The sequence below is a fragment of the Bacillus rossius genome, chromosome 3 (genome assembly GCF_032445375.1).
Source record: "Bacillus rossius redtenbacheri isolate Brsri chromosome 3, Brsri_v3, whole genome shotgun sequence".
Taxonomy (NCBI): Eukaryota; Metazoa; Arthropoda; class Insecta; order Phasmatodea; family Bacillidae; genus Bacillus; species Bacillus rossius.
The window spans coordinates 7,922,139-7,949,986 of NC_086332.1; the positions used below are offsets into that span (position 1 = coordinate 7,922,139).

A 27,848-nucleotide genomic window follows, 5' to 3' on the forward strand; every position below is an offset into this window, starting at 1 on the left:
TGAGCGCGTTAAGTTATGAAAGCAACCGCGCATGACGTCACTGGTGGCCTACCGTTTGTCTCACTATGTCTAGCTTATTGTGCACAATGTGCAATATTTACTTTTCCACCATCCATCATTTTCCACCATGAAAAAAGTTCACTTCTTAATACCTAAAAGCAATTTTAAGTAAACTGGTTTTTGTTGCACAAATAACGTCTTACGTCATAAGGAAGTATCCTTCCGTAAGATTCTGTCCCACAAAAAGTCATTAGTTCGTTATAATCTGAGGGTGACGAAAATCTACCGGGATGCCTTTGTAACAAACAAACATACACGTTTTTGTTCTGCGCACTTGTAGCAGCATCAGAATTAAAACATCCCGTTAAGTTAATAACTTAACATGTAATGGTCAACGAATCAAGGCATTTTTATGGTGGCTTTAGCTGTAGTATAGTCTTCTTTAAATTTTATGGAAGCACTTTTTACATTTAGCATGTACTGAACATTATGATATGATTATCAACCAGATAATAATGAATCAGTTCTCAATTAGAGGATTATTATTATTATTATTATTATTATTATTATTATTATTATTACTCAATAGTCAATACCAATATAAAAATGTTTAGAACAGAAAACTGACTGCAATATATGAGACTATGTAAGTACTGTATGTGAGACCTTGAAACAAAGTACATAAATACTAATACCTACTACAATGGATCTTAATGACAGCCAGCAATGAAAGAGAAATTAATTTTATAGCAGATTATAATTAAATTGGAATTTACTCATTATTTTATATGGTGTTGTCAGAAACAAGCAAGTTAAATTTCAATTTAATTCAGCACAATGTTCAGGAGCAACTATTTGCACACACAAAAGTGTTGTTCAATATTTTATCACCTAAAACTAAGAGAATGCAGCATGAAAACAAAATGTCACAGTTGATTGATATTTTTTTTTTAAACTGATAAGTTTAAAACTTTAACTGAATAAAAGTTTAACTGAACTCAAATTAACAACACACTCGCTATACCACTACTGGCTCCTTAACTTTGAAATAGCACATACTAATACATATTTAATTTAATTTCTGAATACTACAAATACATAGTACATTGTTTTATGCATAAATGAAACGGTAAGGCATTTAAATCATTATAACCAGCACCATGTACTTTATCATGACCTGATGGCATATTATTTGAGAACTTTTGTTTAAACTTTCTATTTCTTTATCCATCCAAAACATGATGTGCCAAGTTTCATGTCACACCGTCTGTAAATTTTGCATCTGCTCGCACTACTTTCTTTATACTCAAAAATAATATGCCCATTCATTGCAGTATTAAATGATCCATTTTACATGGATCATTATCTTTGGCACTCTGTACATAGTGAAACTAAACACTACACAACTATAAACAAAATATTCATGATACATAAATAAACTTAATGTAGACATGAAAAATGCCATCTAACATGATTACTCCATAAAAGAACTACAAACTGCTTTTATAATGCTTCCAATGCAACATATCATTCACTTTTTGTTGTTTACATGGCAATATTTTAATCAGAATAATTATCACCAATTGCCATATAATATAATATCATCACAGTATATTAATTTTAAATGAAAACATCACAAATTTACAAGGCATTAAAAAATTCTTACTAGAAATTTTAGACCATGTTTGTTACCAAGCAGTTAATCTGCATGTAAAAATGGAACAGATAAACATATCAACATTTTGAGGCTGCATGTATGATGATATAAAAAATTTTACCTAACCTCTGGATATACAAAAAAAACCTCTTAAAAATTCAAAATTTGATTCCTATCATTAATTTCTTGACAGAATTTTGTTTTTTTTGTGGAAATAATTAAAATTGTTGTTTCATGATCAATTTAGATTTCATAAAGAATGAATTGAAAAATAATGGGCAATATCAATAAACCCTCATTTTTAAAATAATTAATACAATATGTTCTTCCTGGTATCAAGGTACAAATATCAAAATAAAACAAATAAATAAAGTATAAACTAACACCCAGTAAAAAAGTAACATAACAAATACATACATTGTAAGTGGAATGTATGTAAATGTATTTGTAAATCTAAATATTAAAAAAGGGGCTGACAATATAAATATTGATTTATGATATTCACAAAAATGTACTGCATTATTATAAATAAATAAATAAATAAATAACATTCCTAATGCAGTTTTACCAAATAATAGCATTGTTTTATGGAATGTTACATCCACTTTTGAAAAGTAAGCAATAGAAAAATAATATTTTTAATGTTGATAATTTTTTTTGAGCATACACAAATGCACAAAATTTTTTAAAAACTTTACGAATACACTTCTTCAGTAAATGTTGTGCAATAATAAGTTAATTTCTTCTCTCTTCTAACTTGCTTACTTAAGCTGTGACAATACCAAAAATCACGTAAAGTCATTCCATATATTATGAAAAGCTTTAATTTTGAATACATAAACTTTAAGCAATTTAAAAATGGTAAAAAAGTTATTTAAAATGAAGGGATGTGTCCTTAAGGCATGATCTTACACTGAGTTGATGTATTCATTTTCCATCATTACTATGAAGAGATTACATGTAAATCTGTTCCAAAAGCTCTATTCCAATTATTGTTGGGTCACAAATTTTTCCACCAGACATGTACCAATTATTTTACTTATTTTTGAGCTGTAGAAGCTCATTCAAGTGAGCATAATAATGAACACTTGCATTACTTTTTTTACTGATATCCTATATATAGTTACACTCATCCCTGACTCACTGACTTCTTAACGCCAAAGAGATATGTATACCTTGGAGACAAGCGTATCATGAAGCAGTATTCATCATTAGGCACCTTCCGAACAACTATGCATATAATTACTACAAAGACTTATATCTCAGAAAGTTTGGCTGTAAATGAAAAACTGTGAAAATTTTTCCTTATTTGGAAATCTAAGTTTGTCACACTGGGAATATTTTCATGATATTTAGAATTTTTTACCCATGCCCTTTCATTTGCACAATATTAAGAGAAATTGAATTTTTAATAATAATTATGTGTCTATTTAATTAAAGTGTCTGTTATATTCATAATTTTTCAACTGGTGCCTTACAACTAACTAGTTAGATAATATTAAGTAAATGTCTGTTGAGAAAAATTAAGACAAAACATAAAATGCAAGAGTACTATCGTGATAAATTTACAGTAAAAGCCCCCGAACACCAGAAATACAAGACAATTAAACAATCAACATGGCCACGCCTGAAGGGAGTGAATGCGTCCAGTTTAAATTCATTAGTTTATATCTATGTTAAACACTATTGAACTTGAAGATTTTTGAGTGGCTTAACATTCACAAATTGAAACAAATACTTTATGATAAGAAGAATTTTGTGGTTTATAGAAGTTAAGCTTTTTAGGTTCAAATTAAGGCAATTCTACGGGCTATTTACGATATTTTTAAGTTTCATTCAAACAAATTTTATTTTATTCAGCTGTCCAAATTCCACACTATTTTGAAATCTAAGTAAACTTAAATAAAATGTTGATTCTACTGTTTTCTCGGTCCTCAGTTCAGTTCTGGTTTTTAAAAATCGTTTTTTGGTTCTACGTTAACCTCCACCCAATTTCCAGTCACACCAAAGTACAGAATGTCCTGATAGAGTGTTCAATATGACTTCAGATTGTCCACTTTACCATAGTTACACCACCCACAAATTACCTAGCACCAAGATAACACAGGTACTTCATGTCTCAGTAAGTGGTACAATACCACAGAACCTACATCCTGTGCTGGAGCAAAACATAGTAATACATATTAACTGTTTTTTTTTTCCTGAGTCAGTATTTAATTATAAATAAACTACAATTAATTCAGAAAAATTGAAATTTCTGTTTACAAGAGATTAAGTCAATTATTAAATCATAATAATAACTATTATAGCAGTAGCACCACACCAAAGCTATTGAAAGTATTGTAGTATAATGTGGAATGGACATTAACCTCCAGTTAGCAAAGATCAGTTAAAAGAAGATATATGTACACACATGATTTGTTGTTTAAGTTAAAAGTAGTGATGGGTCAAATCCAAATTTTCTTGAATCCGAATATCAAATTGAAATCCCAGAGAGTAGGTACCTAAAATATAACTCTTAAATTCAAATCTAGGTTGTTAAAATGATTCATGGAGTGGGGAATTTTGATTTAATACAGTGCAACTTTTTGACATAGGAAACCTACTGTTTTTATTGTTAGTCCACTGTGTTCATTTTGCTGTTATTTTTTTTCATGACTAAATTCTTTCCATGGAATTCTTATGCTGTCCGCTATTTAAGTTTAAATGTGTTCATCTGTGCTGTTGTTTTCGTTGTGTTATCTGTAATAGGTACCTGTTTAGGTTCATCGTTGGGTTTATCTGTTTGGCATCAGCTGATTTACGCTTGTTCTCTGTGGGTTTTCTGTTTTCATTTTTTTTTTAATTTGCACTCTTGAAATTTTTTTATGGCAAAGAGTGCAACACTGTAATGGAGTATGCCCAAGAAATTGTATTAAAACAAATCTTGGTGTCAAAGAGTCAAAAATAAAATAATGTACAATAAATTAAAAATATTAACTATGGTATTGAAACATTCTACCCTTTAAATGGTTGTTTCACAAACTAAGTTTCCAGAATCCATAAATATTGTCATTTTCATATAATTACATGTTAAAAGTATGATATCTTGGTGAACGGTAAAAGGATAGGCATGAAGGAAAACATTTACCTAGTAAACTTCTGAGGTTATCAGTGTTGGATTTTTTAATTGACTATATTTTCTCTAATATTTTTTTCTCAAATATCTCATTCCTTGAATACTAAGGATTTGATGGTATTGAGGATCTGATTGGCCCATCCCTAGTTAAAAGTGACGTAAGGCTGAAAAAATTGTAGCAAACACCTAGTTTATTTCATTAGTGTTTGTTTTTAATTTATGATTTTCAAAAGTATATTGAGCCTGTGTTATTCTTCCACGGGGCTGCTTTTGTTTGAAATGATCATCCCTGCCTCCTAGTGAAAAGATGACAAAAAAAGGGTGGGATCTCTGCACATAGAACTCCATAGGAAAGGTTTGGCTGTTAAGCGTTCAACGGTACCGGGATTATATTTAACTTGTTCTCGTTTCTTAGTGTTGCCTAATTTGCTGAGAAAGGGAGGAACTTCAACTGAGAACTGAGAACACTAATTCAAATCATATTATGAAGTAGCCAGTAGCATGAAAGGAAATTTTATGGCTGCTCATTCAAATGCTGATACTATAATTTTTCACCACTGAAACTACTACATGTACAAATCCAACACACCAAAAATAATGAATGGACTTGGCCATTTATAGGATGTTGTTAAAAATAAATACATTGGCTTACAAATTATGACATTATTATAAGGAACAAAGGCACATAAAATACTAATACATACATGAATGATCATATGGACACAAGATGTGTATTTCGCCAAACCACAGAGCATGCTGCATCTCTGTATTCTACAGGAACCATATTGTTATATACCCCAGCCCAATGCATTAACTTATTTGTTAAGTATTTATATGGCCTGTCTATAATAATTACAAATTATAATTGGTTTTTGTATATTAATATATGATATGTTAAAAATGCTTTTCTGGCAATAAAATCAGTCTCACTTTTGATAAAAAGTTTTTAAAAAACATACACTAAAGCCAAGTTTTGGTCTTTACTTGAGCTAGGTCACTTGCGGTAACCGACGTAAATGAAAGGAGATCTGCTGGACACACTCACTTGTTCCACAAATTTCAACGACTCCTACGTATGAATTTGTTGGGCGTGTGAGCTGCCAGTAAACGTCATAAGTCGTCGACTTCTGAGCTCTTCCTCTTAGCAGCTTTTGAACCTGTTGCTGGATCGGACAAAATCACATTCACATAAAAAAGAAATTGTTTTACGAGAGGGCATGTAAAGCTAACTTATTCAAATTAAATAAAAAATATTAGAAATTTTTCTAAAAAAAAATCAAAACCGAATTACATTAACATTCTAAAATGCTGAATTGCACGTGACCAATTAGAATTTTGCAAATGGTTTCCATTAACAATAAGAATTTGAATTTTATCCAGCAAAAATTTTACAAAGATTCTTTAAGTTGTTTTTGTATACAAGGAATTAAGTTAGTACACACCTAAAATCAATTCTGAAACACACACAAAGTTGAGAATTTTGCTCTTTCTCTGCTAAATGTATATCACGAATATAACACCAAATAAACATAGTCTTAAAATTTGGAACAAAGAATCTAGCTATCTCTCTTCTGCTTTAAGCATATTCAGCTCAAATGGTGAGGGGGGGGGGGGGGGAATACAGTAGTGTATCTTCTATACAGATATCATGCCAGTGCAGCTTAATATTTTAACAAAACCAAAAAAAGTTGTAAAGCGAGGATTACACTTTTTCAATAGCACTCTATCCTCCTCATGAGAAGCATGGGGGAGAAAGGAAACATTAGGCGTGTCTCTGGTTACAAGGAAGAGTCTGTTCTTAGGATAGGCAACTGGCTGCACTTCATAGCTATCAGTTCATATTTCCAGGTCACAAAAACATAAAACTTATTCTGTAGGTGATCATAAAAAGAGACTAAAGCACATATCTATATCTAGTAAAAATATTATTTAAGATGTGTGGGTTTTATTTTTTAACTGTAGGAAATTAGAAGATGATAAAAGTTTAGGGCATCCTTTTTGTTATCTCTCCAATGACGCTTGTTTGTGTTTGGAAGAACCCTACTAGGACAAGATGACAAAGAGAGGCCCTTAATCCTGAACAGTAAGATGGCACCTGCACATCCCAAGCGACTTCCATGAAATCATGCCCACTGGTTCTTCTGACCATAGTTCAAGCTTGACGCTGGAAACTCAAGCCTTAATGAGGAGGAATGACTTTGTTAAGTAAAATTATCACATGTGTCACTTCGCAGTTATTTTAAGCATTATTCATCAATTTGTTGCATAGCTGCAGTAGTACTCAAATTTAATTTAAAAAAAAAGTTTTAAATTTTTTTAGTGATGCATCACTTTAGGGAAAAAGTTGTAAACATGTTTTCCTTTATTTGTTTTTAAGGAATATCACCTGCTAGCATTGTCGGTATTCTTCTCAAACATCCTGTGTAAGTGTGTGAAGGTGGAATTTAAAAGTACAGTTCAATGTACAAAGTACAGTTTGGATTACCATAGTTTTGGATTAGCTAAATAATTTCTGTAATGCAACAGCATGTAGTAAAATACATCTCTTTAAGCATTAAGGTTTAAGTTACCACGTAACACAACCTGTAACACTTTTACAAGCACAATATCACTAATCATGTTGATAACTACGTCAAAGACATCATAGATAATTTTTAGAGTACAAAAAAGTCTAGACTTTTAAAAATATTTTTCCTCCTAAACGTGTTTGGATTAGTCAAATTTTCGGATTAGCAGGGTTCGGATAGGTGGGACTGCACTGTATAGCAAACTATAAGCTTAACCTGGTATAACCATCAGTAGTTGAGGTACTTTGAAGGCAGTCTTGAGTTGCTAAAATAGTGTGGCTGCAATTTTCTGGGAGATCAAAGCCCCTCCACACACACAAGGCTTGTACTAATATAAAACCATAAACCTTAATAATATCAAGAACAATTCTCAATATATCCTTACACACACTATTAACACTATCGGTATCGGTATATGTTCAAACTATGCCATAACTGTGTCACTAAACCAATTTTTAGTTCAACACTACTTACTCTCAACGTGGCAGACTTCCGCATCTGCGCCGGCCGCTATTAGGTAGTTTAGCCACAGAACCTGTTTCCCGGACAGCGAGTCATTCGGGCCTTTCACCTCCACTATCTTGCACTGCCAACACAAGCACACACACAATGCATGCTTCATTCGACAACAAACATTGGCACACATGAAGCTGACATCGTTCCGGGCTGCGCCCTTCTGAGCCCGATATGCCACCACCTCTCCCCTTACACGCTGAGAGCCCCCTCCTTCCACCCCCACCCTCTACGACCGCCCGCCGAAGTGTGTGTGTGTGTGTGTGTGTGTGTGCGTGTCTGCCCGTGCCCGCCAATGTGACGTCAGTGCTCCGCTCCCGAGAGTTGCCGAGCGAGGATGAACGGGCAGTGAGTCGCGAGCGCTGTGAGAGGAAGGAGCTTCATGCATCTGTCGTCATTCTCGGAGGTTTTGAGTGATACAGGAGGAAACGGACCTCGCCACACACGGGCTACGTCACGGCCCTGGGAACAGAGTAGCCGGGTCCACATGCCCATTATACATGCGGTGGCGCCCTAGGATTCGACGAACACTTCAACCCCCATTGCGGTAGCACAGCATACAGTGGCTTGCAACGTTAAAATGTGCTGAGGTTGGCTCCAAAACATTAAGAAAAATGTTACATACTTTAATTTTTAAATACAGTTTATGTTCAACAACTCATGATTCTTGGGAATCACTGTAAGGGAAAGTACGGAAATGCATTATGAAATCTACACTTACATTAAACGGTAGACCCTCTAAATGCTATGTATGCATTCATGTAACAAATTATGCTTCAGGTTTGATGCCTCACCTGTTAGTTACTAACGCAACCAAGTTCCAGCAGTTAAATGAAGACGTTATACATTTTATTTCTTTAACATGAATCCAAAAATAAAAATCATAAGAAGCTGAAACATTAATTTCTTAAACATAAATATTATCTATAATTGTGTGATTGCAGATCCCTGCCTTTCTTACTTTGCAGAGTATACTTATGGTATGATATTTTTCAGTAAGGCAAATCAGCTGATTATAAAGTTCAAGGTTTGGTATTTGTGTTTTACTGTTGTTAATATTCTATAATAGTTCATGATACTTAATTATTTTAGTCAGAAAAGCCATTTAAATATATTTCGACTGGTTTCCACATTATTTTTGTAGGTTAGGTACTAATGGTACAATCATATATTTTGGTAATTTATTTATTTAAATGTTCTTTTTACATATGAGTTTCATTGTGTGTTAGTGACGTTTCTACAAAGTAGGACAGTGGTTTCTGTTAAAGAAAGAAGAAAGAAAGTTGTGCGATGTGTGATGCCAAAATGATTGACAATATTTTTATCACACCTTGAGTTGGAGGGAGAGAAAGAGAAAGACATTAGCGAGGACTGTGAGAAAGCTCTCTCACCAAGGAATCACAGAATAGTAATTGTAAGAAAAGTATTTGTAACCAATAGGAAGGCAGAGTTTTCAGGGAATTCCCCAGTTGATACTTTTCTGTTTTTTGTCCGACTAGTCGTTGTTTGGTCACAGGGCCAAAATATCGCAGTCAGGCGACGGCCTGAAAAGTAAAACTTAATAGAGAGTTGAGAGGCAATTTTGAGCCTATAATACCTAACTTGGTTTTGATGGCCAGTGCAGTAGTTGGAATGGAAATAGTTTTAAGGACAAATACTTTTTTTTTTTAATGTGTTGTGGATAATTTGGAAGTGTTGTAGTCTGAAAATGGCGGCCATTGTAAATTGTGGATTTTCGTGACGGGTTAATAAAAAGCAACAACTCTCTATCGACTTAATTTTAATCATGAATAATTTAGAGCAATGTTGATCAACTTGGCTAGAAGTCTATCCAACCAAATTACAATGTGAATACTGCAAGTAGTAGAGAAAATTCCGTATTTTGAATTTAGTTTTCACAAACAAATTTAGGATGAGTTACCGATAGAAAAAAAGAGTTTTCAAGCTTTTTGAAATTTATTCTTCATTGAAACAGGTTGCTGAAATACATACCGATACAGAGTTCCAGAAGTGTATTATGAATAGCCAACAAAAAATAATAACAGTTAAATATTCTAATGCACATAAAATATATGCACACAATTGCTCTTTTTTTTCCCCACCCTTCAACAATATCGAAAATATCAAACAATGTCCTAAACACAAATTTAAAAATAAAAATTAACAAAGCTAAGTGTAATCTTAAAAAAAAAAAAGAGAGCGAGAGATATAAAGTTGGCAACTTATGAACAAACCAAAAATTTACAATAATTGATTTAAGACAATTCTATAATTTAAAAAAATTAGAAAGCCTTAAATGATACAATACCTAAAACAATACACAAGAATTTAATTAAATGCAGAATAAATTGATTAAATACAATAATTTTTAAATATTTACAATAATAATAACCCAATTGTACGTAAATTGTAAAAATAAAAAAATGTACAATGCTGTGTTATGGCCAGGGGGTCAGTCAGCGAAAGTTTTAAGCAAGTTAGTGGGCGCAAGCCCGGCGAAGACTCGGCGGGGACTCTACTCTCAAGGCGTGACGTCGCCCGTGTGGGGACGCAACTCGTTTCTCCCCTACACCTTTATCAGACTCCCAGAACCTGGCCCACTCTAAGGGTGAAGCTCGCTATGCTGGATGCTCACGTGGCCTCTTACGACATCCCACATGCTGCTCGGTACTCACCGACACACACGTGGTCAGAAAAATATGAACAACACGAGGTATGCGAAACTGGTATTTATTACACAGCACTGTGTAACATGTCTCTCGTACCAGTTATAATTACAAAAACTAAACTGCAAAACGCCTTGCTGCACAACCGGCTTACGGAAGGTCCAGGCTACCTCGTGGCTGGTCAAAAATGGTTTGCATTTTTGACAAAATGTCTACAGAGTGGATTTAAACATAATTAATTACTAATTAGGCAGCTGCGCCCCCCATTTATGATCCAAGGATATTAGCAAACGATTTAGATTAAGTATGACACAGAATTACTGCGGTCAGTTAGCACCGAAGATGAAAAGTCCCCGGAGTGTGGAGAGCATCCTACCTCAGGTCGGTGCGAAGCGACTGGGGAGAGACATTGCCGCCGAGGTGGTTCGTCAGTGCAGTGATGCCAAACTTACAGTATCATTAGGCTAACCCGAGTTGTGATGCTGATGTGCGTCGGTTGAACACAATAATTTCCTTAAAATAACAACATAATTCAGAAAAAACATGTTAATTTATGTAAAACAATTACGGTTTGGATTCATAAAATTTAAGATGGCCTTCGGCAGTCTGGGTCCATTGCTGTTAAGTGGTACTTGAATATTACAATTCTGATTGTTCAAAATACCTGAAAGTACATGAACACTATTAACTTAAAAGAAAAAGCTTATAATATTAATTACTAGTGGTGCACCGATGCGGATACCGATGAATCGTAATCGGCGATTATGGGTACTTACCGATTAATCATAATCGGCGATTATCTTAACGATTACTTTGCCGATTATTTACGTCCCGGCGTAAAGTAGGTTTTTACCGTGTACTATTTTGTTACACATTTTAGGACGAAATACGGTAATATTTGTATATATTACAAAATTCATCTAACTCCGTCATATCATAATTACAGATATTTCGTTAAGTTTAATAAATCTCATTGCCTCTAACAATAAAAAATAATTTTTTCCTACACGTTTATTTACATTTTGTGTTTTGTTCTGTCTTTTGTTTAGTGGCCTTGTACACTACCTATAGCCAGAGACGTAAAATAGATGGCACGCAATCAAAATACCACAAACAGTTGCAGTGGATTCTATGACAATCGATGTTTTCGAGTCGTAGTTGCGGTTAAAAATCGTGGTCCCGATACCTTCTAGTTTTTATCACTGCGTTTTACAAACTCGTTATGGGTGTCTTTGGTAACATTATCCGTTTGTTGTTTGTATGTGACGTGAAAAGTGAAAAAGTATTTATAATTTTATATATTCAGTCAACATAAATAAAATCACATGTGCTAGAATTGGTTTTTAGTCATTTTTATATAATTATAGTGAGATGGCGAGTAGGGAGAAAAAAAAGTGAAGTGTGGAAACCTGTTTCTATAAACTCAAGTGAACAAAATAAAGCAGCATGTTTACATTGTTAAACGGTAATTTCTTGATGCAACCTTATGTGATAGTCGATAATAATGCTAGTTTTCCGCAACAAAAACTTACCCATTGTAAATTACAATTATTAGACTGTAGTTCAAGTTGTTTACAATAACAAATATGTATAAATAGAAGTTAATTTAATTTACACTTTGCAATGACTTAATAGTGTATTTTATATATTTTTATACTGTTATTATAACCGTATTCTCAATTTTACCTAATCTTGTTATTAAATTCACATGGGAATAAAAATTTTTGTGTGCATTATTACACTTAAAAAAATTTCTTCATTATAATCGGTAACTGAATCGGTATCTGCCGATTATTGCTCTCATAATCGGTAATCGAATCGGTAATCGGTAAAGTCATATCGGTGCACCACTATTAATTACTATGTAACATTGACTTGACTGAGCCCTCTTACGGAAATCTGTGGTGCACTCACACATGCATGCACGCATGTCGCCGGTGGGGAGTTCAAATCCCTGGATAGCGTGAGGAGGACTCTGTGGGGTGTAGCCCCGGATGACGTCAGCTGTAAATATCTTTTTAAACATGAACACTATGCCGATACCATTTGAGAGGGCAGACAGTCTGCAGCATTACAATGAAGTCCTGTGTTTACCTTTTTTTGGCTGCGAGACCACACCAGGAGGTCAGGGAAGCCACTGCGTGCCATTCGAAAGTTCTTGGCGAACCTTTCACAAATTCGGGAAAGCAACCGAGGGCCCAGGCATGCCACCAACACCTGCAAAAGTTTCAAAGTTTCCGTTACGACCTTGCCACTTTTTAAACTTTAATCAAAAGACAATTTGCAACACCAGTCGTGTTCACTACTTTAGTTACAAAATACAGCGAACTGATCCACAAAGAAAACCACATCAATTTAAAGACAAACACTAAATTCTTTAATCTTTTTCACAGACAATCATTTCTACATAAAAATACATGATGAACCTTACTAAATATTTTAATTTAATACTTAATTAAATTAGGAGATAAATCAAGCCACAACAGCAGAAAATGTAACATGAAAGTACAACAAACAACATTTATGTTGAAAACACAGCATCTGCATTAACTAAAATTACATTACATTAACTACAATATTTTTAACAGTAAAAATTTTAGAGTCAAAATAACTACACAAAAAATCAAAGCAAGTTAATTTTCTCTACTTTATATTTATAAAGTCTCTCATTCTGCAAACTTACGGACAAAAAAAATATAGTGTTTCTTGTTTATACAATTTATAGCTAATACAAGCACCGCACTATAAAGTGGTAGCAGAAATCGTAAAAATTGCCACAGACACAACAAAAAATATAATATTTCCCCACATAATTTGCGACTTTTGTCCATTACAGATGTGAATTTACAGAGTTTTTATACTGTCTTAACGTGTGAGCGCTAATTAATCTTCCCTAATGACCAAAATCTAAATCATTAAGTTGGTATTATATTGAACAATGAACATGGCTTTAAACATCCAAGTACAATTACAAATTTACATGGAAAATGCACCAGGATGAAAACTATTGAACATGTTAGTGTACTAAACTTACAACATTTATAATCTAAACTTGTAGTAGAGTTAACCTGAATCCATGCATGCTTTCAGAAACAAAGTAAACATCACAGATATATGCATGTTAGATAAGTAAGACAAGTCACATGATACACAAAATGTACGGCTTGAATCAATGACGATGCTATGTCAGTCAAACTCATCTTTCCACAGCAATTGACAGGTATATTGCTCAAAAAAGAGAGCATTATTTTACTGAGTTCATAAGTTACAATAGTTATGGCCATGGCAACAAAATAAACAAACATTGGCCAGATCTTTAAAACAAGCATGAAAATTACTGCCCCATGGAAATTAGATGATTATTGATATTTTTTTTATATTTTGTCGCTAATCAACGTGTGTATAACATTTATTTACATCTATATTGTTTAAACAATTTTCTTTCATCTCTAATAATCAGCTTCACCCAATTTCAACTATTGCTTTTTATTGTACACTGTAAAGTATATTGAATGTGGGTTATGCTCTAGACACAATACTACGTGTCTTTACTTGGGCAAGACTTAAGAGATGATTCGCTCTAAATATGATGAACAGATAGCAACACTGATAACCTCGAACACAATTTAGTCTGAGATATCAAGCATTCACCAAAGCTTGGAATAAATGGTTACTTCAAGAACTCACGGTAACGCGACTGACGTCTCGCAGTAAGTCCCAGTTCACGAGACTGGTGGTTCCCACATTCTTGGCGTAGCTCTCCGTCACAGCGGCCTGAAGCTGCTCGACGCTCATCCCCTCCATCTGCCGCAGCTTGTCGTCTATGGCATCGCTGCGTCTGGCATAGAACTCCGGGTACTTGAGGTCTGGCGGCACCTCTTGGTAGTTGCTCAAGAAGGTTGTACACACATCCAGCTCGTACAGGACGTCCCACAGCATCAGCGCAAACAACGAACAGACGATGGAACCTTCCGTGTGGTACCCTGCATCACCACAGCACTTAGCACCTGACAACTAGTGATGTCTCTGGTACACACTGTAGTTTCACATGAAACAAACCATCAAAAACAATTGAAATAGAAGCCTTTATTATGTAGATAACAACTAGTTGTAACCGTTGTAAACATACTGAATTTAAAAATTTTAAAAATGCTCTATAATGTAGTCAACTGCTTGTAATGATGTAGCAAACTGAATTACATAAATGCTTAAAAAACCAAACAAAAGGCATCAGACTGAATAAAAATTGGCAGCATTAAAGTGTGAGATTGTTTAGTTGTCGAATTTCCATCTAGTGTACATCTTAGAGCCCTCTCACACTGAAACTCTTAGTGTCCAACACCTGTGAGCTGTGACTATTGCCGGTGTTTGCAAGCGACATGTGTCCGATTTAGTCAGCATTGCCAACAATTGATATATTTGAATCACACTCACTCCACAGAGATGAACACCCGGGACGAGGATGTGTTGTTACTCCTGCTTCTCCCCGAAGGAGGAGAAGGCCTTTGGCATACGTACATGGTATATCCACTACTATGTGATCAGATAGAAAAAGGCATGTTCTAAACACTATTTCATACAGATGGACTGAGACTCGACTACTCCAGCTGAGTCGAGCAAGTTACAAGCTCGACTCTGTCGAGTGCATTGTATGTACTCGCTGGACGAGACTACTTTATCTATATACATACAAAATTGGATGTTGGTATGTATGTATGACGTCGAAGACACCTTTTGACCGATCGCCATAAAAGTTGGCACTTCAAAGTATATTTTTTATGGAGAAGGTTTTTATGATATCTATATTTTTTAACTCGCTGCTAGATGGCATTGCAGCACATCAACTTCTAAACCATTCAACCGATCGCCATGGAAATTGGTATATGTAAATATTTGAAGATGGAGAATACTTTCACACTATCCACCTTACTATAACTTGCCACTAGATAACGCTATTCCGTTCAACCGATTGCATTAAAATTAGTATGTTGGTAATTTTAACTCTTAATCCTCAATAACAACCAATAGTGATTGTGACTAGATTAGTATTTGGTGAGTGAATTTAAACTGGAATACCATTTCAAATGCTTTATAGATTATTTATTACATACAAACCATCCATTTTAGATATATAGAGGTAAATAAATAAACACTGGCAGGACAACATCTGTGGGGTACTGCTAGTTTTTTTTAATAAAACTTGATACAATTTGACATGTGCAAAAAGAATAAAATCACACAATACTTTTTTCAAACACTTAACAGTCAAAACATGTAATTATATTTCTCACTATTTACATTTGCCTGCAATTTACACTGTTTTCTTGCAGTGTGGTTCATTTTAAATAATTACACTGCCTGGAAAATATTTTGCATATCAAATTTAAAACAGATGCCATTTTTGGAATAATAGTTTTCCAAAATGTGAAACGGCTATGCTTTTATTTATAAAAACCCTATTGTACAATATACACTTGAAAAACTGGAAATTTTGATTTTAAAGTCCCATTTATTGCACAATCTCGTTGCATCAAGGCTACGCATCAGCAAAACCAGGAGGCCCAGTTTCATTTTTTTTGAAGGCAAGTAACCTCTAGGCAAGATGTGACAGATGCACCAAATGATAGCGTGTTACAAATTCAAGACAACGCCATCTATTGACGAAATTCTAAACTGTTATTAGCGCCTTTAGTTCGCTAGCAGCCGTGAGCTGTACTAAGCAGATGGGTTTCGCTAAGGAAAAGGATAGGAAGTTGCAAGACTTTACTATATAACCATGTGGTGGACATGAGAAATGACACAAAATCACTGTTTGTGTGTCTATGACCTACCACCTATGAATTTCTATCCGAATATCCAGTGACATTGATATCTTGGAGAGACAGCCCACTGTAGATCCACTGCCGTAGTTACCACACTCCGAATACTTGGGCAGGACTGGAAGTACTCAGCGACAGTCATGCCTGAGGATGGGATGATCGGTTCGGAACACTAACCACAACACACTGCACCGCATGCCTGGTCGGCCGGACTCTGCAGTCACAATTACCTACATTACCTCTTCCCTGCTCCTATCCTACCTGGCCTTATGCCCTATCACCACCGAAGGGGCGGGAAGCCCTCCTCGTCCAATTGGTCAAAGAGAGGAGCATTGCCAAAATCCAAACTAAGAACCGGGTAACCTCGCAACTGCAGTGAGCGGGACTGGTGATGCCCTACAGCCCTAGAGGCCCCTGTTCAAGCCATCCCAGTGTATCCGGAGCCCGAGAGCGTACCCTGCCTCCATCTGGGGGGTGTGTACATAGTCCCCTGTGGTGGTAACCCGACTACCACCGACGCAAAGCAGCACCAGACCGGACCCCAAGCCGTGGCTCGGACTGAGACCTTCTGCCCGGCCCACGCCCCTACTAGGCCAGTCGCCAGAGCCCTGGCCTTCAGTCGGAGGAACCTAGCCCACTGAGCCCAACACCCAGATGTCCTGTGGTGGGACAGTCCCAAAGAAGGGTCGCTTAACTGCAGCCTCAGCCGCAGGTGGGTAGACTAGGAGGAAGACTACAGAATGCATGCATTTCCTTACCACATTCATAACCCTGCTTCTTGTAGTAGGAGATGGCATACTCTTCCACTGAGGAGTAGCTCCTTTGCTGGGTGTCTTCATCGACCTCAACGTACACCCTCTTGCGTCCAGGGCCTTGACTGAAACAAGCACAGGCGTGATTTACAATTAATTCACGCAAGCTTGTCTCCCAGCTTCAGTAACTGGAATGTAGAAAATATGACGAGCTACCAACTCAACCAATATCAGTAAGGTAATGCATTTTTACAAAACACGTAAATGATTTTCAGGAACAATAGTTATAGAAATAAAATGAGGTACATTATATCTCCCCCATACTTTTAGGATACATAAAATTTCATAGGAATTTTCTGAATATCATTAAATGTGCAACATAACCCAATTAATTAAATTAACAACCTCTTTAAAAAAAAATAGATAACATGAAATAACAGTCACTGGAATATGTAAAAACTTATTATGTATTTAAATTATTACAAAATAATTTTTTTCTATTTCTACTGGATTCTGAAAAACTGAATAAGTTAGTAAATAAGAGCTCTAAAGTCAAAGAATTGTAGTGTTCTATAAATAAAAAATTTATAGCTAAATTTTGATGAAAATTTATTAAATTGCTGTTATTCAAATTGTATAGCAATTTCAACCAGTTTGAAACTTATATTTTTATGTTTATAACCAGTTTTAAGTACCCCACAATAATTCTAGAGGGTAGCTGTTTTTGCAAAAGACAAGAAAGGATACAATTTTACAATTTCGGGGATGGTATTTTATAGTACTGCAAATCTGTCTATTTTTCTTGTGCTCCCTTGAAAAACATTATAACAGGGTTCTACTGTATTACTATCATATGCATTTAAATGGACCTTTTACACTTCCTAATGTACCTCAGAAAAATTACAAATGGCAGGACTACCTAACTGATTAAAATCTAAAGTACGAAACCAAATGACATTCACTAAGAAATAACTTAAATCCAAACTTGCGAATAGTCACTACAAACACTGTAATTGAATTTATATATTTTTTATGTTTATTATTTCTACCCAATATATTTCCTCCTACTTCTCTAGCTTCAGATAAATTTTTTATAAAGCAAAGACATACCCCTTTCCACCTCTAAAGGAATGGAATTTCATAAATATATAGCCTACATGTTAAACCAGTAGGTATATGGGTTACCTCAAATCCAAATTTCACCCAAAATCCAATGAACAGTTTTTGCATGATAATTAGAGCCAAAATTTTGTGGTGTTATAAAAAAGCTATTTTATCATTAAAAATAATGAATTTATTCTTTATTGTCATTAAAAAGAAAATACATGAAATTATGTGTACTTAAAACAATACTATATATTTTGATGAAAGTAAGTTAAACAAAAACTACAATTAAAACATTCTATATTTTTCTGCAATGTATTTAATTCATGAGAAAGAAATAAAATAGGAAAATAAAAGTACTGCTTGATTTTTTTTTTCAATGTCTAGTCATTGTTTTTAAATATTTTCACAAGTTTTGTTATTGTTTTATTTTAAAGTATTGTGCATTAATATATAAAATTACTCAAATATTGATGTTATAGAAACTTCTAAACATACATAACTTTTTAAGCAGTGGGGATAGAATATTTTAATGAATGTGTGGTTTAAATTTATTTCTGGTGCCAACATATTTCCAGATTTAAATTTTATTTTTGGTAACTGTCTTATTAATTCAATACTATTGGTATAAAACCAAAATTTCAATATGAAATGTTAAAAGTTTAAAATTTCTATACCTATACATTTCCTTGTGATGTTTCTCTGTAGGCCTTTAGCCATGTCTGTATGGTATAAGCTAGGTATATACTACTGCTTTTATTTACTTTACTTTGAGAAAAAACCATACATACATAGAAACTAATTCTTTTTTAACTTAATACATAATATCCAAAGTTTTTAAATAAAAACCTAAACTTAAGATTTATAAAATTAATTCTTTAATTTAATAGACAAAATGACGTAATTGAGATGAATTTAGCTGCATTTGGTGTTATGCAATTGTCTTCCATTTCAATGTTTGGCAGTATAGTGACCTCAGTTTCGCAGTTATTTAAGTTTTATATATTCACAATATATCTTGCCTTTAGTGATAATTTATTAAATAAATAGACGGACAGACAGATGGACAAAAATTTAACTTTTTTATGCCTCTGTATCATTTCTCATCACCAAATATACCAGTCAGAAAATAAATTCAATGTACAGAAACGACTCCATAACAGATATGTTACCAGTACGAATATTGATTACCATATTCTAAAGTGATAATTACTAATTAGTGATGGGTTGAATCCCCAGTTTCTCGAAAACGAATCTCAAAGAGTGCCTCGACTCCAGCCCTCCAATCTGATCTAGGTTTCAAGAGTCAAAAATGAAATAATGTACAAGAAATATAAATTTTAACAAATATCAAAAGCTTCTTTATAGCACTTGTTTGTTGCTGAGAATGTTGGCTACATTTTAAAATGGTAATTCTAATGATTATACAGTATTTTATATGTCACTAACCTATACCAACTAATATAATTTACAATATCACATTATTATATTTATACATAACTTAACCATTTGATACAATTACAAATTATTTGCATAATGCTATCTTACAGAATGATTAGAAAACATGCCAGAAAATTAAGAAAAAAATCTTTTTAAAGTCCCCCCCCCAACTGAAACAAGGCTTTTTGTCAAAATTACTAATTTTTTTTTAAAAAAATAAAAACAGTTTTTGGTTTCAGAAAATTTACATTAGATCATCTCCATAACTTTCTTAAATTCAACTAAAAAATTAAAATAACTTACTATTGAATCATTAAAAAATGGGGTAGGTATTAAGGAAGCAGTACACAAACTCTATCTTTTGGCATAAACAGGGAAGAATCTACACAATGTTTACATTTTTAGTTGTACATAACTAAAGTAAATGAAAACATGGGGACGGGGCTAAACGTACGTTAAACACATTGTAACATGTTTTAGCATACCATTAACAATTATTTTTTGGCCTAAACTAGAAGATTTCTAAAACATTACGAGAAAGAGAAGATACGTTAATAGGTACTGTATTATTTTTCAAATTTGTTTTGACGTTTACCAGGAAACAACTAGGTATTTTTCCATTTGAAAAATGACATTTTTGTGTCATGTTACGTAATGAAAGAAATCTACGTAAAACCAGGTATAAACATAAAATGTGGTGCAGCTTTTCCTGTAAACAAAGCCATCCTTTTTTTTTCACCCACTAAATAACCAAAGAAATGAAGATACAAGATGTGCACAGCATAAAGAGAAACTTAACGTGTTTGTGGCATTCATAAATAAAACAGATTGCCAAGTTAGAGATGTATCAAAATACTTTCTTATTGAAATTTGTTTCCTGGGTTACAGATCTATGATTTTCCACGTAACATTTTCAGAAATGGTGTCGATCAACTAGCGTAAACAGCTGTATTCTGCTGTGCTAAACTTTTTTTTCTTCTTAATGTTGAAAATTTTCGGGAAAAACTTTTAAGAACAGCATAATTTTGGTAGTTTTCAGCAAATTTCACACTTCACATATTTTTGGATCCCTAAAAATGCAACCTATACATTCATATTCGTTCCACGAACCAAGTTTTACAGATCAGTAAACAATATGTATTTAATTTACTTAATACATATACATATATTAAAAGAATAATATTTTGGAGAACGGTATTAGAATAAGTAGAAAGATAAACATAAATAAGCTTGGTAAACTTAAGAGTTTGCTAGTGTTAAAATTTTTAATTTGTTACTTTTACTCCAATATTTTTCTTAGAATCTTTTTCCTCGAATCCCGAATCTTTCGAATACTGGAGATTCAGTTGGATTCGAGGATTAGACCGGCCCATCCCGAGTGTCAATATTTTGCTAAGAATGTAATATTATTTTTATTACATGTGGTTTAGGCTATAGTAATTATAACCACACATACCTTAGAAATGAACTCAATATTGTCAATAAACTAAATAAGCTGGCTTACACAGGCAGCACTTTGGCCTTGATGGTAATGCTAGGAGGATCATCCATGACGTCATCAAGACTCAAGTAAAGTTCTCTCTTCTTCTGCTTGCTTAGACCACTGTTTCTGGCATTGTGGATGCGATGGCCACGACACACCAAGTCATATTTCTGCACCTCCGTCACGTGATCATCGGACATAGCGTGGATTATCAAGTCTGCAGCCTGTGCAGTGGTACAGACCAGAAGTTTAAACACAGATGCAAGCTTCCTCTTACTAACACATACATACCTTGTGCATACAGGCACACACACACACGCGCACAGACATACAAAATAATGACTACACCAAGTGACACTCCATAGGTAAGTCACAGTAATTTTACATATCAGTATATTGAATACTTTTACGCTTTATATTTTATGGATACCGTACAAAACATTCAAAACAAATGTGTCACAATCTTTTTCCACTGTAAACTATTCCTGCTGGATAGTTGGATATTATTACATATATGAAGTTTACTTATGCAGTGTTTGAAATTGCTGTTTATGCATGCTGTTTGGTGTACTCCACTCTGTATTAAAATCTGTAATTCTGAAATGTTCTGCACTAACCATAATGCTGATTTACATCAATCCGAATTTTTGAGAAATCATTTTACAGTTAGACATCTGCATATGCAAAAAAAAATTAATTTAATTAATTTCAGATACAATGTATGAATACTGATATTGTTCGCACACTTTACACTACATGGACAAGCAGTTTGCAGTCGTTAACTCTGATTAGAAGATGTGTAAAGAGCCCTGTCACTGGAGGGAGGGCATAGCCTTGCATTTGCTACATCACGACATTCACTTTGTAATATTTCAACCATAAATTCTCTGATCTTAGCAAAAGATGCCACTGAAAATGGATATCAAACACATTCACCAAAACATACATATCTGGTGCAATGTGTTTAAGACTTTATTTGGTGATAGAAGGAGGTTCTACATGCACTTAAGTGTACCATTTTTCTCAGATGATACCTACCTACAGAAATTATTTTATTAATAGTATCTCAGAAAAATTATGTTGTCAGGTTATCACTTTAGTGCAACAGGATATGTAACAAGAACTTCATGTGAAAACCAAATTTTTGTTTAAGGAAAATCAAAATCAATCAAAATTCAACAAATTTAACTTAGAAAATCTAAACAAAATTTAACTTACAAAACTTACAAAAACTTACAGAACCAAGGATTTGTAAGGCTAAGGTTTGCCTACATTTAATATAAATTAATGTACCATTTAGTTATGCATCGAGAGTAAATCAAAAAGAGTTTAGGTGGCATCTTAACTAAAATTTTACACATAGAAGGTAAGGAAGTGTTAAAGATCAGTATAAATTTGCATTAATGACCCCTTCGAAATAAAAACAAATTTTTAGGAACAATGAAAGACTGCAGAATCAATCGATGACTGTATCTACAACAATGTAACATCCTCCTTTGTACATCTCTCTCAACTGAATCTCTGTAAATATCTCTTTGGCTATGACTCCCTGTGTTTCTGTGTATATCTTTGTCTCTGTCTCTATGTGTCTGTATTTTATCTGCCATTCTATTTTTATCTCCTTACTGAGCTTGCATCTGTTTCAAAAAGTGTGCTTTGTTCAGCAATGTTTTTTTTTTGTCTGAGCCATGCATATACGTGCAAGTACATAAAATTATTACATTCTCTGCACAATCTGCAATTCTACCATTACAATTAAACTAGTACAAGCAGAATACTACTTTACTATGATCATACACCACTAATCAATACGAAAGTTTATCTGGTGAAGTGTAAAATGAGGGGAAGTACCTTTTCAAAATCATGTAGGTGGCAATGCAGCGTGAGCGACAATTTTTCATACCAGAAGCCACGGTGATGCGTGAGGAACAAATCCTGACCCAACAGTAACTCCAAAATCTGGATAGCCTTTTTACGGTGAGCTTTTTCCTTGCTCTTGCGCAGAGCTTCCGCGCCAATGGTCAACGCATATGCATACTTGGAGCATGCAGTGAACCGCCGCAGAAACAACGGCAGTGAGCTGGCATGGACTCTGCCACAAACACAAAAGTAATACTGAGAGCCAGTACGATATGGAGCATTACAATCTGGAACTAAAATGGGGTCAACTACAAATTATAACTAGGACAGGTATTTAGGAATAAGTATGTATAACTTCTAGACACTGCTGTTGATTTCCAGATAATTCAGTGAAAGTCAAGACTCCTGGATGTCAAATTAACTATATTAAAAATACATACTTTTAATTCATCTAGTTAAGCACTACTGGTAACTAATAATTACAGTAAGTGGAAAACAGGGCAAGGATTTAAGCAAACTTACCTCTCTCCATAATTTTCATAACACTGCACGAAGCTTAGATGTACTTCATTACATAGAGTTAATATCTGCACCATATCCTTCTTCGAAATAGCTTCCATTAACTCAGAGCATATATCATCTGCATCATGGAAGCTGTAAACATTTTATGCGAATAAACATTTTACAAAAATATAATAATCACAAAAACTAAATCGTTAAGTGTTAACCAGTGTAACTTAGAGGCTATTAGTAATTAATATCAGTGAGTCATCAACTACAGTTTTAGTAGCACATACAATGTTTAAAATATCATGGACAAGGAAAACGCAACATGATTCTGTGAAAAAATCCAAGTAAAAACACAATTTCCGATAATTTACTATTTCCAACATAGATTTTGAGAGAAATTACTCGAAAATCAAGTGATGTTAATGATAAAATGCTGTGTCAGCTTTTGTTACTTATACATACACTGTAAAGAAGACTATACAGTAGAGCACCCCTCAACCGGAATCATTGGGGGGTGGTCTATCCCGGTTATGGGAAAATTCCAGATAAGGGGAGTTGCGGTAGGGCCGGCCTCCGGGCCGGTTGAATGACCTTCATTCAAGCAAGCTGGCAAGCGGGTGTTTCTTATCTCTGTGGGTGGGTGCGTGCGTGAGCGAAGAGGATGTTGAAGAGGGTTCGGGGGAGGTAGTAGGGCTACAGCTGCAGTGTTGTGTTACTTCTGTGTTGACGTGCTAGTGATTCACACTTCCTGGAGAGTGTGTAGTCACTGCCACGCACAGTTTACATTTCACATACACAAGAATAACACTTCAAGCATCTCGTTTAAAAACACAGAGATAGAGAAATACAGGTAAATGTAGACTGTTTAACCATATATTAACATATAAATATGTACATAATACATATTTGTACACTAAATTATTGTCTACAAACTGATAGCATCACACGTTGGAAGTAAATGTTACTGGCTATCACGTGTGTCAGTGTGTGTAGTGGGAGTCGGTGTACATACTCTCGGGCCGGCCGGAATTTTCCGTTTGCTTGACATAGTGAAACAATAAAACTACTTACAGCATAAACATCTTTATAGTAATTCACGTCCGACGCGAAAACCAGTGGTGTATTTACGCAATGCGCGGAAAAGAATGGCTATAATTAGCTGTCTGACAGACGTGCGTGCTCACGCCTACAAGACATGTACAGTCAGGCAAAAGAAAAAAAGCCTCGTTCCAGTGCGGAAATGTTTTAATTTTTTTTAGAAAATTAGTTCCGGATATCGGGAGTTCCGTTTGTGGGAATTACGGTTGAGGGGTGCTCTACAGTATTAAATAGCTGTTTGCATGCATACATTTTACTGCACAGCTGCATACATTTAATCCATGGTCAAACTAACTCAAATACACAAAGTAATATGTTAAAGTTTTTATATGAAATCTGCAATACATGTTTATTTTACTAACAATCAGGGTGTGTACATTGTGAAGCATGGGGACACCAACATTTAAGAAAATTACACGTACCCGCGTCTTAAAGTTCTTTCTAAAAAGTAAATATGACAACAGCAAAAACCTGGGATAAAGGCATGGGGTAAACCATTGGAAAAAAATTTTTAAAAAATCCTAAAAAAAAAGAAGAGATGCTTGTTGAGGATGAGGCATACCCAAACTAAAATTTTTCACTTACGAAAGAACACTTTCAATAAACATGGTCGCAACCACTAATCATAACCCAATGTAACGTAGCTCACTTCATCCAACAAGCAAGCTATACAAGCTGCATCAATATTTACAAGAAACATGCCCTTAGATAGGGAGATTAAAAAAAAAAATTTAAAGACTTCTTAATTGCCAATACTATCTATTCTGTCAATGAATATTGTGTTATAATCAATACAAATATAAACATGTAACCATAAATTGTGTTCAGTGGGTGCATTTTTTTTTACTTGTAGAGACTGCTGAACTCTTACTCTCACATAACTAAGAACTATTCCAGAAAATGGAAGATAAGAAATTCGTACAAGAAAATACATGCATACATTATTATTTGATTTCTTGTCACTGTATTACTGTGACGTCGACCAGGGCTACACCCTCCCTAAGCCCAATGTGCCTCACGCCACTGCCGACCCCCTCTCCTCCCACGACACCCTCTGTTTCAAGCCTCCCGCCAACAACTGCGTGTGTGTGTGTGTTCGGTCGCACTGTGCGAACCCTTTCGGCGCCCACCCTAACTGGAGCAGTGGAGACTGCATGTTTTTTAAATAATGTAATTATTAAATATCTGTAATATCTAATATGTAATCCTTAAATCTTAATTAACTTGTAATTTTTAAAAGGTTTTAATAGTTATGTTTAACTGTATTTAATATTAATGTACTAACGGTAAGTTCAGCACTTCCTGCGGCCATGACACCCGGGGCCTGGGGCAGTTTCTTCCGTTCGCAGTGCGGGGTAGGACGCATCTCAGCACCTCGTCGACTTCAACTTTTGCTCGTAACCGATCCGTTAACATCCGCCATCGTAACTATTTTTTAAACTTTTTTTTAATCAACCTTCGAGGCCTACCCCGGCGGCAGACCGTATAACTTAATTAAAGCTCCCCGGAGCGTTTTGGATTAATCGGAAGACTTATACTTTTGGGGCCGGGCCACGCGGTGTCATGGTCAGCAAGAAAGCTGGACTATGTGCTGTTTTCTGTGTGCGTCGTGAGTGTACGTGTCAGCACCAATAAAACTCTATATTCACCAGAATCGTTGCAGTTAATTCTCGACCACGAGTTTCCCAGCACAGAGACGGAGGTGTGTGGGCCGCCTCAAGACCCCACCAGCAGTAACATAGTGTGCCCGCCGCTGAGAGTGGGCCGGTGAGTGCTAGCGGGGGGAAGTCGAGCCTAGCTCCACATGGGTCACGTCACGGCCCTGGTACAGAGTCGGTAGCCGGGCCCACGTGGTGGCACCCAAGGTATACACGTACGCAGATTCAAACCCCCCCTCACGACAACTGTATGACATACCTTGCCCAATATGTTTGTGCGAACTTGTACACACAGAAAGATCTAATGGTTGCAATAAAATAACCAAACTTAGAAACACATCTCAGGAGCTGGTTTCGCTGATAGCACTAAACAAGCGCTGTGGCAGCAGAAGGCCCACACGGACACTGGAACGACCATGGTTTAGAGCATCACTGACCTCACAACCTGCTCTCGGTGCGTGAACAACGTACGATCCAAGATCACAGAACTGCTCGACAGCTTGTACTTCGGGAACTCAATCTTTCTGGTCTCTGCATTGTGGATCATTATGAGCAGTGGCAACACGTCGACCGAGCCAGTCTGCCCCTGGGGCAGCGTGAACATCAACAAGACGCGCTGGAACAGCCGGCGTGGCGCCTCGCACAGCTTGAAGCACTCCCCCAGCATCACCTTCGTCCTGCGGACATCACGCACGTCTGCTGAACGTGAGCACCTTGAAGATTACACTCACGTCTAGAACTAGTGTTTACACTGCCAGTGCCAAGTAACTGACTCCAGCAGCACAGCGATCTGCCGTGAGCATCAGTACACACTGGAAACTCAGCGACATTGCTTTTACCTTTCCATTTAAATATACCTAAACACGTGCTATTAACGGACTTTAAGCATGCATACGTTTCCTTCACTAACTTGAGAAATAAACATATTACACCAAAAGCCCACTGACGGTACGTAGGTAGTACGTTTTTAATTAAAAGTTAACTATGAAAAAAAAGAGAGAAAAATGTAAATGGACTCAATTACAATCAAATGGGAAAAATAACAAATTACAGGTAAAAATCTCTTAATTCTTTATTGTAAAATGGAAATGTATTAACTGTAATTCTTGCCATTACTCTTTGTAATTCACTTTCTGCTTTCGAAAGATTCCAGTAAAATACTATGGGCATTTAGGCAAACAGACTTAGATACTTGCTAACATGAAGAGCGCAATCACAGCTATTTTTGCAACATTATCTGTATAATGTGGCAACAGCTGATATATAGCCTGCAAATTTTCAGTTTCACTAAGAAAAATTCCCCGCACTTATATAAAAAGTTTGAGCATAAATGGGAGTTTATTTATTTATAATTTACTTACTACAGGTCTTTAAAACCTTCAAAACTAAAACATTCCATTCCTGTTTTTTTTTTGTAAATTTACATTTAAATAAACACTACTAAAAAAAATTACAAAAAAAAAAAAGGTTCTCAGTTAGAAAACAATGCCAAGGATATCATCCTTTTTTTTTTTTACCTACGTACATACGTTTTAAAAATATATTTTAATATTCTGATATAGACCTTAGCTTGGTATGCAATAATGGTAGAAGATACTTAATG

General features: G+C 35.0%; 1 protein-coding gene across 1 annotated transcript in view; it reads right to left on the reverse strand.

The window, feature by feature from the left end:
• Nucleotides 1–2,041: 2,041 nt before the first annotated feature.
• Nucleotides 2,042–27,848, reverse strand: part of LOC134530170 (fanconi-associated nuclease 1-like) — a 34,478-nt gene continuing 8,671 nt past the window's right edge. Inside the window, exons 3-11 of the mRNA XM_063364807.1 lie at nt 26,683–26,922; nt 23,502–23,633; nt 22,971–23,211; nt 21,141–21,343; nt 17,099–17,217; nt 14,209–14,504; nt 12,616–12,738; nt 7,817–7,928; nt 2,042–5,938 (exon numbers count right to left, since the gene is read on the reverse strand). Of these exons, the coding sequence (XP_063220877.1) occupies nt 5,886–5,938; nt 7,817–7,928; nt 12,616–12,738; nt 14,209–14,504; nt 17,099–17,217; nt 21,141–21,343; nt 22,971–23,211; nt 23,502–23,633; nt 26,683–26,922 (1,519 nt within the window). The 3' untranslated portion in view covers nt 2,042–5,885. The remainder of the gene's footprint in view (nt 5,939–7,816; nt 7,929–12,615; nt 12,739–14,208; nt 14,505–17,098; nt 17,218–21,140; nt 21,344–22,970; nt 23,212–23,501; nt 23,634–26,682; nt 26,923–27,848) is intronic.